This window comes from Mustela putorius, unplaced genomic scaffold, assembly GCF_011764305.1.
Source record: "Mustela putorius furo isolate JIRA1106 unplaced genomic scaffold, ASM1176430v1.1 tig00000281_pilon_pilon_pilon, whole genome shotgun sequence".
Lineage (NCBI taxonomy): Eukaryota > Metazoa > Chordata > Mammalia > Carnivora > Mustelidae > Mustela > Mustela putorius.
Window position 1 is genome coordinate 22,644,980 of NW_025421343.1, and position 13,342 is coordinate 22,658,321.

The 13,342-nt window shown below is 46.1% G+C and overlaps 1 protein-coding gene across 1 annotated transcript in view; it reads right to left on the reverse strand.

The window, feature by feature from the left end:
* The window catches only part of GALM (galactose mutarotase), a 52,778-nt gene that overhangs the window by 17,997 nt on the left and 21,439 nt on the right, over positions 1-13,342 (reverse strand). Inside the window, exon 4 of the mRNA XM_004765505.3 lies at positions 13,021-13,102. Coding sequence (XP_004765562.1) covers positions 13,021-13,102 — 82 coding nt within the window. The remainder of the gene's footprint in view (positions 1-13,020; positions 13,103-13,342) is intronic.

A 13,342-nucleotide genomic window follows, 5' to 3' on the forward strand; every position in this document is an offset into this window, starting at 1 on the left:
ACCAGTGGTTCCCTCTAGCTCAGTGGCCACCACACTAAAGCCAATGAACCAGAATCTCTGAGGAGGGGCCCCCACCTCAGAGATTCTGGTTCATTGGCTTTAGTGATTTTTGTATTCAAGGAAGCTGCCTTGGCTGGGAACTCCGCACTGGCCTAGGCTCCCTGCCTCTCCTTTTTCACTTTCAGTGGCTCCTCCAGCTGCCAGAGCCTGGCTTCTACCCCCGCCACTCTGTGAAATGGGGTCGGCAGGAGCAGCCACCGGGGCCCGCGCACTCTCCGCAGGCCTCCGCAGGGAGAACACTCTCCGGAGTACAGACACTGTTGGTCACTCCGAGACTTCCGGTCACCTCTTCTCTCATTCCCTTCTACCTCTGACCAGCTCCCTTGGTGCCTTTCATCTAAGCTTTCCTTGCACCTTCAATACGGGTGGTGCTTTCACAAATGTATCTCACTCTCCTTGCTGCTAGGTCCTCACAGACACTAAGAAACTTCTTGCAGCTCAGGGTGATCTTGAGAAAGCCTCCTCCCACCCTGGTCTCTGGGCCCCCTTAGCCCCATGGGCATTACCTCTTCTACTGTCCTGACCACATTAGATTCTTCACTCCCTGGGAGCTTCTCAAGGGCAGAGACAGTGTTTGATCACCCTTCCATGGCCAGCGCCTCAGGAAGCAGGTAGCAATCAGGAGGCGCTCCATAAATGCTCGTTGAACTGAATCTAAGTCTGCCTGAGTACTTGTGTGAATCGGCCTCAGGCCCATAGTGCAAAGCCCACAGTTGCCTCTCAGCTCCTTCAGAATGGGGTGACCTTGAAGGAATGTGCTAGAGCCAGCCCCTGGCCAGACCTGGGGTGGGGAAGGTGGGTGTTAAACACCAGCTCTCCAAGGGTGGTAGTCAGAGCTTGGCAAATAACATCTCTTCTGGCAAACGTACTTGCTGTTAGTCTGAAATTTTCATGGGAGTTACATAACGCCTGGCCAAGTGCTAATTTCTGAGCCTTCTTCCTGCCAGATTTCCACCATGCTGGCTCATGTTTGCCAGTCTTGTAGCAGGGATGTGTTCTCCGGCAGGGAACACAAGTACTGCTTCGGGAGTTATTCTGGAACCTCGTAAAACTGTTCTGGGGGCCCTTTTATAGAGAAGGATTGAGTAACGCACCCGGTTGGCGAGTATCATTGCTACCCGGAGAGGTCCTTAAAGTTTCTGCCGTGAATTTCCTTGAACTGTCTAGGAGGGACCTGTCATAGCAGAAACAGCTCCATGTAACTAACATCCCATAAGTACCAATATTCACTTTTTTTAGTGTTATTCGAATCCTCTCCTTAGTAACACCAGCCTTACTTCTGTAAGCACAGGCCATGTGCTCTCCATGCAGATAGGGCGGATCCTGCTTTTTCATTTGTTTTTTTTTAAAGATTTTATTTACTTAATAGAGAGAGAGAGAGAACACCAGCAGGGGGAGTAGGAGTGGGAGAAGCAGGCTCCCTGCTAAGCAGGGATTCGATCCCAGAGTCCTGGGATCATGACCTGAGCAGACGCTTACTGACCGAGCCACCCAGGCACCTGAGGGCAGATCCGTTTTGTTCAACATGACTTCCCTGGGGTTGGCAGAGTACTGGCACAGAGCAGGTGCCCACTATCTGCCAGTAAGGGAGAACGGAAAAAGAAGAACTTGGAGAGAACGCCCACAGCTAGAGGTGCTTGTCTCTGGAACTGCAGAGCCGAGGGTGACAACCAGGACACCATGCTCTGGCTTCCCGCCTACGGTGAGGCCCCTGCTGCTTGCCTGCCCCTGTACTCCACGGACCGATGGCCAGGTCTGGAGTCCTGACTGCACCATGGGCTGGTGGATACGGAAAGGCAACTGCATTCATCTGATGAAGCAGAAACAGAGTAGCTGGCCCTCCAGACCTCACCCCTGGTAGCTGCTGCTCCTCTAGAGGGAAACTTGAAGAAGTCACTTTCCTTCTGGGAGTGCCGTCTTCCGCCTCTAGCTAGTCTTCTAGCCGCCTTCAGAAAATCAGTTGGTGATGAATTAGCAAAAAAAACCCCATAAAGCCACCCTGAAGATTATCGGAGAGAGAATACACTATTGCTCATCTCCAAAACAATGGCTAGCTTATATGATAATACAGAGTAGGATAACCATAAACTATCATTACCTCGAGAGAGGAAGAAAGACCATTCAACACCCCCCCCCCAACTCGCCACACACACACAAGACAAACCCTCTGCGGACCTGCGGACCACAATGAGGTGATCGGCTCATACAGAGCTTTACACAGAATTTAGGGGCCCAGGAAGCCCCCAAAGATCTCTCATCATCTTCCCAGACACCCATGTATGGGTCCTGCTTATGGATATCTAGGTTAGAGGTTCCACAGAGTCTCTGAATCAGGGTAAGAAACCGACAGGATTTCGGAGTTCAGCGGCTGTACCCCGCATCTGATGAGAGTTAGCAGATTAGGTTACGAGGCCCCGCAGGTGTTCCTGGCTGCCTCAGGCGCGTAGCTGGTGGGCAGTAGAAGGGAGACCTGTGCCCAGGCTTTCTGAATCCCGGCTATCCTGCGCTGTTGTGTTCATATGCTCCGTCGAAAACAATGTCAAGAAGCGAGAAGAGCGGAGAGAGACTAAGTGTAGGGAAAGGAAGGACTACCTGTTCCTAGAACATACAGCCTGGCTCTTTCATTTTTGTGTTTAGCTTAGTTTTCTAGCTTTAAGCCAAAGAGAGCAAGCCTGAAGCTCACTTCCAGCTCCCTACTTTAGCCCTGTAAGTAAATCCTGATAGATCATCTCAGGCGGACTTGTGGAGGAGAAGATAAGAAAGGGGAGCTCCAGGTACAGGGTGAGCTCTGAGCAGTTTCTGTCATTACACAAACCCTTGAACAACAAAGAATCTATTGTTTCCAGGAAGTGGGGAAAAGATTTCTAAGGAGAAAGTATAGCCTTGAAGAGCAGGGGTTTATGCAACAGAGAAGGGGGAGTTGGGTGGTCCCCGTGGGTGGCAGGTGTGTGGGTATGAGTGAGGCCTGCTGGGAATTGGTGGGTCTGGGAGGCAGCTGGTGTGTGGCCTGGGAGCCACCTAAAAGGTTTTTAAGCTGTAGGGTTTGCAAGCAAGATCTGCATTTTAGATAGACATTAGTAACCAGACGCAAGCTAGAGCTAAAGAGATTTTTTTCCCCCCAGTTAGCTATTTTCCAGATTGATTTGTTCATTCACTGATCCCAACTTGAAAAACTCATCATAGAAGCCAGGCAGTGATCTAGGCAAGACAAGACAGCCCAACCAGGATAGTGACGACGGAACTAGAACCACATAATCAATAATACACATTGAGGAAACAGATTCAAGAAATACTTACGAGTTAGAAATCAGCATGCCTTGATGATCACCAATACTGGGGGGGAGGGGAGACTCAAAAGGAAAGAGGAAGTGGACTGACGGATGGTTGAAGCTAATATGTCCGGAGGATTTGGGGGGCAGTGAGTACTCTGCGTGCTATCACAATGATGGACCCAATGACATCACCCATTTGTCCAAGAGTGAGCCCTACTGTGAACTCTGAACTTCGGGTGATGATGGTATGTCAATACAGTTTCATCAAGTCATAAGTGCTCCACTCCCATGGGGATGTTGAAAAGGGAGGGGGGATGCTGTGCCTATGTGGGGGCATGCGTATATGGGACAACTCGGCACCTTTGGCTCTATTTTGCTGTGAATCTAAAATTTCTCTAAAAAAAAAAAAAATACAGTCTTAGTTTTAAAAAAACGGCAGCACCTGATGACTAATCCTACCGGGTAGTGGGAAGTGGGAAGCCAAGAAAGAAGACACATGCTGATATAGGTTTGAACAAGTATGATGCCCAACATTTCAGAATCATAGAAAGTCTAAAGGAATTTTCTGTAAGAAGCTCCAGAATGACTGAAACATGTAGATCAAAACAGTCTTCATTTGCACGGTCTTTGAACCGGGAGACGACTTCGGAATTTGTTATTTCTCCCGGGCAGAGAATTGGACTTGCCCTAGGGAAGTAATTATAAAATTGACGGAATTGTAGGCTGAACCCAGAGAGGGTGAAATAAAATACAAAGGTTTTTGCTGGGCCTTTCTCCACAGCCTCATGGTAAGCCTTTCGTACCAGAATTCTAATTTTGTCAAAACAGCGTTGCTTTCATGTAATTTTAGAAGGCGCTTTCAAAAACCACGAGCAGCAAGAACAGCAAGCGAACACAGATGGGCCGGGGGACAGAGTGGGTTGTGTAGATTTCTATAAAAATGAAAGGTATCTTTTCTCAAGGAAAAGAATAAGATAGAATTTTACTAATGTTACTTTAAGAGGCAAAAACCTAGTCAAAGCATTCATGTTTTGCTTTCTTCATTCCTCATCTACGACTGCAAGTAAAGAACAGCAAAATTCAAAGGAAAAAAAAATGCCTATAAAGACACGTGCTTGGTTCTGCACAATGTTGTGTACATGATAATATCTCACTGGGCAGGTCGCCCGCACTGCCTCCAAGTCTCACAGTTCTATAAAGCGCAAGGGGGACGTGTAATGTTTACAACCCTGGGAATGAATTAATCCCCAGGGAGACAGAAGGTCTGGATTTTCTCACCTGCTCACATTTAGCGGGCTTTGTACCTGAGCAGGGCTGCAGGGACCGGTATCCTCTTGCTGCCCCAGGACAGGACAACTGAACTTCGGTCCTGAAGCTAAATGGCCAGCATGGCTGCACAGAGATCTGGCACTGGAATGTTCTCTCTGTGGACACTGATTATACACTGATAAACGGCTTCTGGGAGTTGCACTTTGGGGAAGCTACAGGGACAGCCCTGACAACAATGAACAGAAACAGACATCAAGAGGATCTGAGGATGCCCCAGTTAACAGAGCAGGAGCCCATCCTAAGTAGTGGGAAATGCAATTTCCCACTATGGGTTGCATTTTTTTTTTTTTTTTTTTTTTTTTTAAGTAGGGAAGAGCAACTGCTTAGAAGAAGCAAAGCTCTGCTGACTGCCGGCATGCAAACCCAGCCTGCCGGCTTGGCTGCAGACGCTGCTCCTGGTCTCCGGGTGAACCAAGTTCACATCCTTCCAGAGAGGCCCTTCCGGTGGTGGCGCCAGAGACACCTGTGAGCAAGGACCACGTGACCCAACACCACTGCCAACTCCAAAGTACCCAGAATTACATCCAGAGCAGCAGCTTCAGAAGGGAGGTGATGGATTCTCTTCTTTTATTCAACCGATTTTCTTCCTTTTTATTTTCTACCCCCAGAGAAAAGCAAAGATGCTGGAGTCTTGCAGCCTAACACACAAAGGACATTGTTTGCCTGCGTTTGCCTGGAAGCTTCCAGGAATGACAGAATGGCAGAAATTTCTAGGGGGAAAGCAGGGGGGCGGTGTATGTGACTAAATTATTTGAACGGACCCCTCTGAAGACTTGCCGAGGCTTTTCCCCTAAACTTTGGGAAAAGGATAGCTTTTTAATAGGAACACAGAAAAAGGGAGAAATGAGGAAGCCACGTAATACAGGCTGTTGTCTTCTGTGTCTTACTGGATGAAAGGGCTGAAGATATTTTATATGCTCCCCAAATTGCCAGCAGGAAGAAAGGCAGAAGCGAAGCAGGAGCCCGAGCCTCCCCGCGGTCTGAGGGCACTGCCTGGGGGAGAGGTCTAAGCGGGGGCTAGGAGCTTAAGGCAAGGGGATTTCATGATATGTACTTGCTTTGGCTCCCTCCAACTGTATGCCAAGGCAACCCTTTCCTGTCTGTGCGATCATGCCCCATCAGTAAGCCGTACAACAGGCAAAATGGAGGCCAAGGTTCTGCCCCTTCCCCACACACACGGGGGAGGGGGGAGGCCCCTTTTTACCGAATACCTCAGCCACAGATTTACAGCTACCGTACACTAAGAGGTGCTACTTTCTCGTGACAATGGGTTTTCCCTTCACCTGAAAAATTACCGAATATCTATGACCAAGGTGAAAAACACCCGCAAAGTTTAGATTTACATCAGCATTTCCCTCAGAAACAATTTTTATGAGGGGAAAACAAAAGGAAGGAGTTGAAACACAAGCGTAGGGGCACCTGGGTGGGTTAAAGCCTCTGCCTTCGGCTTAGGTCATGATCCCAGGGTCCTGGGATGGAGCCCCTGCTCAGCGGGGAGCCTGCTTCCCCAATTCTCTCTGCCTGCCTCTCTGCCTACTCGTGTTCTCTGTCTGTCAAATAAATAAATAAAATCTTTAAGAAAGAAAAGAAAAGAAACACAAGCGTAAGTATAAATTAATAGTCACAAAAGGCAGGGCCCGGGACTATTAAACATCTTTGTATCACAGAAAGACACGAGCTTCGAAGCAAGCCCGGGGGGCGCTGGCAGAAAGTCAGGAGAAGGCTGGCCAAATGAAGCTACAGAAATTACAGTTTGTCAGAAGCAGCATTTGGGACAAACCCACACAGAATTCAAAGAATGATCTGATAAAAGCCCTCATGGTTATACAATGTTGCCCCGAGCTTCCTCCAAATTCACCCGAAATTCTCCTGCGGAGCTACCCTTCCAGACATGTTTGGTGGCTGTCTCTTCTCGGGATATCGGGAGCAGGTAAGGAGTTCTCGGTTTCTTCTTTCATACAACGATGATGAGAAAGACTTTTCTCTCTGAGTGCTCCGAGTCAAAACAAGGAGGATTTTTATGACCCTAAAATGAGAAATCTAAAAAAGAACCCAAAGAGGGACGCCTGGGTGGCTCAGAGGGTTAAAGCCTCTTGCCTTCAGCTCAGGTCATGATCTCAGGGTTCTGGGATCGAGCCCCACATCCGGCTCTTTGCTCATCAAGGGGCCTGCTTCCCCCTCTCCCTCTGTCTATCTCTCTACCTACTTGTGCTCTCTCTGTCAAATAAATAAATAAACAAATAAATAAAATCTTTAGAAAAAAACAAAAACCTGAAGAACACAAACAAGGATGTGGGGTGGAAAGCAGAGAGTGGGGATGGTGCCCAAAATAACTCATGGTAGAGTGAAAGCCATTCACACACAAGGAAACCAGCGTAGCCCACCAACCTCTGCAGGGCTTCCCTGAGACCAGGCAGCAAGCAGCTCCAGGGAGAGCCCAAAGGATCTAGCATGAACTCACTGCCCAGCACCGGGCTGCTTCAATGAGGCATTTCACTGTAAGTGAATCTTCCGGATCACCAAGAGCTATCCAGGCCCACGGTGAAGCTTTTCTTCTGCTGTGTTGGTGGACCTCCTACCACCTTCCGCAGAGACGCCCAGCATGCACAGCGGACGATGGGAGATCAACAAGAGCCTGTTCATGACAAGAGCTGGTGGACGAGAAGACCAAGAACAAGCAGGACAAGGGCTGCATCACCAGAGAACTAGTTGCAATAGCACAGGGACCTCTGAGGTTACTGAGGGGCGCGGAGAGTAACTCTGAGCTTTACTACAGGTGTAGTGAAGAGCCTGAGTTTGAATCCAGCTTCCCACCACTTGTTAACTGGGTGATTCCCCAGTAAGTTACTGACGCTTCTCAGGCTCCAGGTGCCCTGTCTGTTAAATAAGAGAAATGAACAGAACCAACCTTATTGGATTCTGCTGTGGATTATCATGTATAAAGTCCTCTCTGAAATATTAGCTGTTATTATCATAAGCCTTCACGTCACCTCACAAATAAGCAGTATCTTCCTTTTTCTCAATTCAGCACAACCACAATCTCTAGATACTACCCAGAACTCTTAACGGAGTGTGGCTGGTCTAACAGGTTTCTTGTACCACGTCTCAAGGAAGTGGCCTTGTGGTTGAGTCCACTTCTGGCTGGATGTCCAGAAGTTTAAGACTGGACTCGAGGGGCGCCTGGGTGGCTCAGTGGGTTAAAGCCTCTGCCTTCGGCTCAGGTCATGATCTCAGGGTCCTGGGATCGAGCCCCACATCGGGCTCTCTGCTCCGCAGGGAGCCTGCTTCCCCCTTCTCTCTCTCTGCCTGCCTCTCTGCCTACTTGTGATCTCTGTCAAATAAATAAATAAAATCTTTAAAAAAAAAAAAAAAAAAAAAAAAAAAAAGACTGGACTCGAGAACACCTGTGAGTCTGCCCTGTGTAGATCGGCCTTGAACTCCCGGCCAGCCTAGCACCTTTCTCCTCCTTGCCTAGCAAATATCCACCTGCCCTTTCAGGTTTTACTTAACTCTCATCTCCTCCATCTGGGAGCCCCAGGCAGCGCTTTTCCTCTGAACCAAGTCAAGTCTCCGAGTTCTATTTCTCCTGACGTTTTCCAGGTTAATGGGTAATATTCTGGCTGACTCCTCCACTAGACTGTCGACTTCTGGCGAGCCCAGCAGCAGAGGGGAGGCACTTCCAAAGGACCAAATGACTTTGGACTGGTCTCAGAATTAAGCCACATGCTCATGGGCTTTGGGTCAGTGTTAAGAATCTGATGAAATCCAGGCTCCCAGAGATTTGCTCTTGGCTGAAAGAGGCTCAGACATGTGAATTCTTCCATCAGGGCAGGGCAGACTGGAAGTGACTGCCCATTTTTGGAGGTAGTTCCAAAGTTAATATACAATTCACTTGTTTCTCATGCACTTCTGACAAAGGGGAAGAGGAAACAACCCTATAATTTCAGTTAAGTGTCACTGGGCAAACAGATATAACATCTATAGGACTGAGCTAATGTACGGATAGGTAAAGAGACTTAACGGATTTTTGCATGTGCTCTGCAGTTTTTACAACTTATTACTTTCATGACAGAGTTCTAATGGACTTGAAAGACAGCAGAAAAATAGCAGTAAGATGTTATATTAAGAGCCTCATAGGATCACATAATGTAAGAGCTACGAGTGATCTTTCAGACTGGTTCACAATCATAAGTCCGTGGTAACATTTTTACTGGTCTACAGAAAACAGATATATTTGGATAATCTATCACATTTCTTTAAAAAGCAAGATGAATTCAATTGAAGGGAGCGTTCTTCTGAGATTAAAATTTCCCCACTTTTGTGGTGTTAAAATATTTTCTATTATAAGAAGGTGGTGGTTATAAATGGCAGCTTGGGTTTTAAAAAAATAAATGTAGTCTATTTCTTTCTTTTTTTTTTTCCACTAGGCTCCACACCCAACATGGGATTTGAACTCATGATCTCAAGATTGAGAGTCTCATGCTCTACTGAACCAGCCAGACACCACTCGTCTATTTATTTCTGTTCCTCATTTTTACCCAGGTTAGTTTAAATTATTTTTTTAATTGAAATATAGTATACATACTTCCCATTAGTTTTAACAGCCCTATATTTATGATGGCTTTCTAACTTGGCAAAATGAAAAGAAGTTGGGCAACCCTATGTAAGTCTCTCAAATTATTTTTTAAAGAAAATGTACTGATCCATAAAATCAGATTGAGTTCAACATCCCTCCCATTTGCAGAAAAGGAAATGAGGGTGTAGGGAAGTTAAATGTTAAAGCATTACACATACACTGAAGGCTGCCTAGCAAGTTAACAGCAACGCTGAGACCAAAACCAGAGCTCTTGCCACCCAGGGTCCACAGCCCTTACAGCCCTACTCAGCTTCACAGGTGTTCAAAATGAGAACAAAGTACAGAATTTGATCCTAAAACCATTCACAGTGCACACCTGTGCTAAACGAGTTTTCAACATTCCATTGGATGACATGTTAAGCTCTGCAGTGCTTTGCCACAATTTTCTCTCACCATCGTGACAAATAATCTTTACATGGCATGAATTATGCATTTTTGTGATTTTTCGTCTGATCAAAATGCAACAGGACAGCATAAGATTTTATAAGTATACACAAATAAATATACACTAATTCCATCACCTCCACCTAGAAGCTACTGAATTCATTTTCTCCCTTATCAGTCGCAAAACAGGAGCCACCACCATTTCCCCCTTGGAGTTCGCAAGACAGAGTTCCAATGCAATCCCCGCAGCATCTAGGACAGGATGGGCAAGCTTACTCATCCTCACGTTGAGTCACATAAATATCAGAAGATGACACATGTTACCAAGACAAATGTAAAAGCCTTTAAACCCAGCCTTGGAGGAGGAAAACTGCAATGCAAAAATTCTTAATCCGTTTATCTTGATTTCTCATTATTATTCTAATTAGCTCTGTAGTTCCTACAGTTATGGGTTTCTAACTCCTGCTGTTCCTGGAAGTTGCGGCTTCGTACGCTCACATTCTTACCATTTTTCTCATAAAAATTTTGAATTAGTGGCCATAAACGCAACCCCATTATTTTTAAAAGGCCAAAATTAAAAAGCCCTTGCCTATAAAGTAAGGCAGGTGTCCAGGAAAATTAAAACAATATCCTACTTGGAGATCTAGGCTTTTTAAAAAAATGTTTTGTTTTGTTTTTTTTAAAAAGGTTTTATTTCTTTATTTGACAGACTGAGATCACAAGTGGGCAGAGAGGCAGGCAGAAAGAGAGAGCAGGGGAAGCAGGCTCCCTGCTGAGCAGAGCCCCATGAGGGCCTTGATCATAGGACCCTGAGATCTTGACCTGGGCGGAAGGCAGAGGCTTAACCCACTAAGCCACCCAGGCACCCCCTAAAAAAATGTTTTTAGTTTGAAATAATTTTAGACTTCAGAGAGGTTATAAAAATAGTACATCTCTGGGGGTGCCTGTCTGGCTCAGTCAGTAGAGTGTGGGACTCTTGACCTCAGGGTTGTGAGTCTGAGCCCCACGGTGAGGATAGAGATTTCTTAAAAATAAAATCTTAAAAAAGGAGGCGGGGGACGCCTGGGTGGCTCAGTTGGTTAAGCCTCTGCCTTTGGCTCAGGTCATAATCTCAGGGTCCTGGGATCGAGCTCCATGTAGGGCTCTCTGCTTAGTGGGGAGCTTGCTTCCCCCTCTCTCTCTCTGCCTGCCTCTCTGCCTACTTGTGATCTCTGTCAAATGAATAAATAAAACCTTAAAAAAAAAAAAAAAGCACATCTCTGTATACCTGTCCTTTACCCAATGTTAACATCATAGATAACCATGGTAAAATGATCACAACAAAGAAATTAACATTGGTTCAATACTGTTAACTACATGCATCAGTAGAATTTCACCAGCGTTCCCACTATCGCCCCCTTTCTGGCTCAGGATCCAGTCCAGGATCTCCTACTGCATTTAGTTGTCCTTATCTCGGTCTCTTCTGTGACCATTCTTGAGTCTTGCTTTGTCTTTCATGACCTGGACACTCCTGAAGAGTACTGGTTAATTACTTTGTAGACTGTCCCTCAGTTGGGTTCACACAATGCCTTCCCCTGAATGGAATGAGGTTAGGCATTTCTGACAGACTATGACACAGATGATGTGCTTTTCTAGTACATCATATAAGGAAGATACAAGACATCTTATTAGTGGTGATGTAAAACTTGATTATTTCCTTCTGATGGTGGCCTTGGCTTCAAAGTGTTCATTCTGTCATCTAAGCTCTTCATCAACAGAGGAGACAAGTAAGTTAGTAGCACCCTTCCAGGGAGTGGGAACAAGGGGAAAGGGCTTCCTGACCTTCCACAAGTAGCTACCAGCAGACAGGTTGATGGAATGCTGGAGCTCAGAATGGATATTTAGAGAGTGGACCACAGGATACTAGTGCCCTTTTGTGGAGCTCGGAATGGATATCTAGACAGTGGACCACAGGATATTAGTGCCCTGACAAAAGGGCTCTGACATAACACCTCTAAGTCTCTGTCAGACACAGGCAGGAGATCTTGGCCAGCCAAGGGGCAGCGGGCGGCAGCCCTTCTTCCCAGGGGAAGAAACACTAATGCAAAAAATGTCTGCATGGTTCTGGATTTCTGCTCTTCTTTCCCTTCATCCTCTACTTTTGTTTACTTTGGTTTTCTTTGACTAAGCCTTCTACACTTACCTCAGCCCTGATTTTAATGAAATCCTAATAAGAATATTTAACTACTGCTTTGGGTTTATCACCTCAAGTGAATTTCTACAAGCTGCCACAAGTAACGGCACCCCCGCCCGCCATCTTGCAGTCATCCATTCCTGGAGGCAGATGGCGGCGCACTTGTGATCTAATACAAATCTACACCACTTAATCCTGGAGACAAGGTAGGAGCCATGTTTGTGTGTTCCTTCCTCCCTTCCTCCCCTCCTCCCTCTCTCCCTACTTCCTTCCTTTCTTTCTTTCTAATTGAGATATAATCCATATACCACAAAATTCACCTTTTTAAGGTGCACAGTTCAGTAGTGTTTAGTGTATTTACAGGTGTTCAGTGTATTTACAGGATATTACCATCACCACTATCTAATTCCAGAATCTTTTCATCACTCTACCCCCCAAAATCTTGTACCAATTGTCAATCTCCATTCGCCTTTGTCCTCAGCCCCTGGCAACCTCCTAATCTACTTTCTTTCTCTATGGGGCTATAGATTTGCTTATTTGAACTAAGATAGTTTTGATCACAAATAATAATAACCAAGATGATCTCAATCCAGTTAAGCTAGGAGGTGCATCATACACACACACACCTGTAAGGTTTGAGTTTGGTGACACCTCACCTTTCCTTTTGATACTCTGGACTCCCCATGCTACCCCATCCCCCCAACTCTGTCTCAGAGGTGACAGACGCTTTGATCTTGCCCAGTGTACGACCTTTCCTCCTTGATAAAAAACGACTGTTGTGTTTTGTCGGAGTCCTGCACTGGTGAGGTAATGCTCAGGTAAATTAAGCTCTGCTGAAGTGCTAAGAAGTAGCTGATTTACATATTAACAGAAACTCTTGCCATTTAAGGCTCAGCTAGGATGGCCGTCTGACCCAGTTTGCTTAGAACTGCCCTGTTGCCCCAGCTTAATTATTAACAGCATCCCTTTTCCCTCTCAAAAGTGTCCTGGCTTGGGTGTTTAATTATATGGTCACCAACCTTAACCAACATAAACGATTCATCATGGTAATTATAGGCATTCTGGCAGGCCAACAGAGAAAATAAATTGAGGTAAATGAGGTTTCAGTTATCTCCCAATCACAGGGCAGCTCTGCATTCCCATAAAAATAGCTGGAGTTCACCAACCTGTAGGAATCAGGGTTTCATCCACGGGCAAAAAGGCATCAGCTTCTATAGTGATTTCGTGGTCGTATATGTTTGGAGAACCCTGGGAAAGAGGTAGAGAAAGAAGAGATCTAATGTTTAGTCTTATTTTGTCTTTTTGCTCTTTTTAAAAAAGATTTATTTACTTATTTGAGAGAGAAAGAGCATTTGAGCTAGGGGGAAGGAGGAGTGAGGAGGGGGGAAGGGCAGAGGCAGAGGGAGAGAGAAGGCCAAGCAGGTTCCATGCTCAGTGAGGCGCCCCATGTAGGGCTTGATCCCACGACCCTGAGATCACGACCTGAAT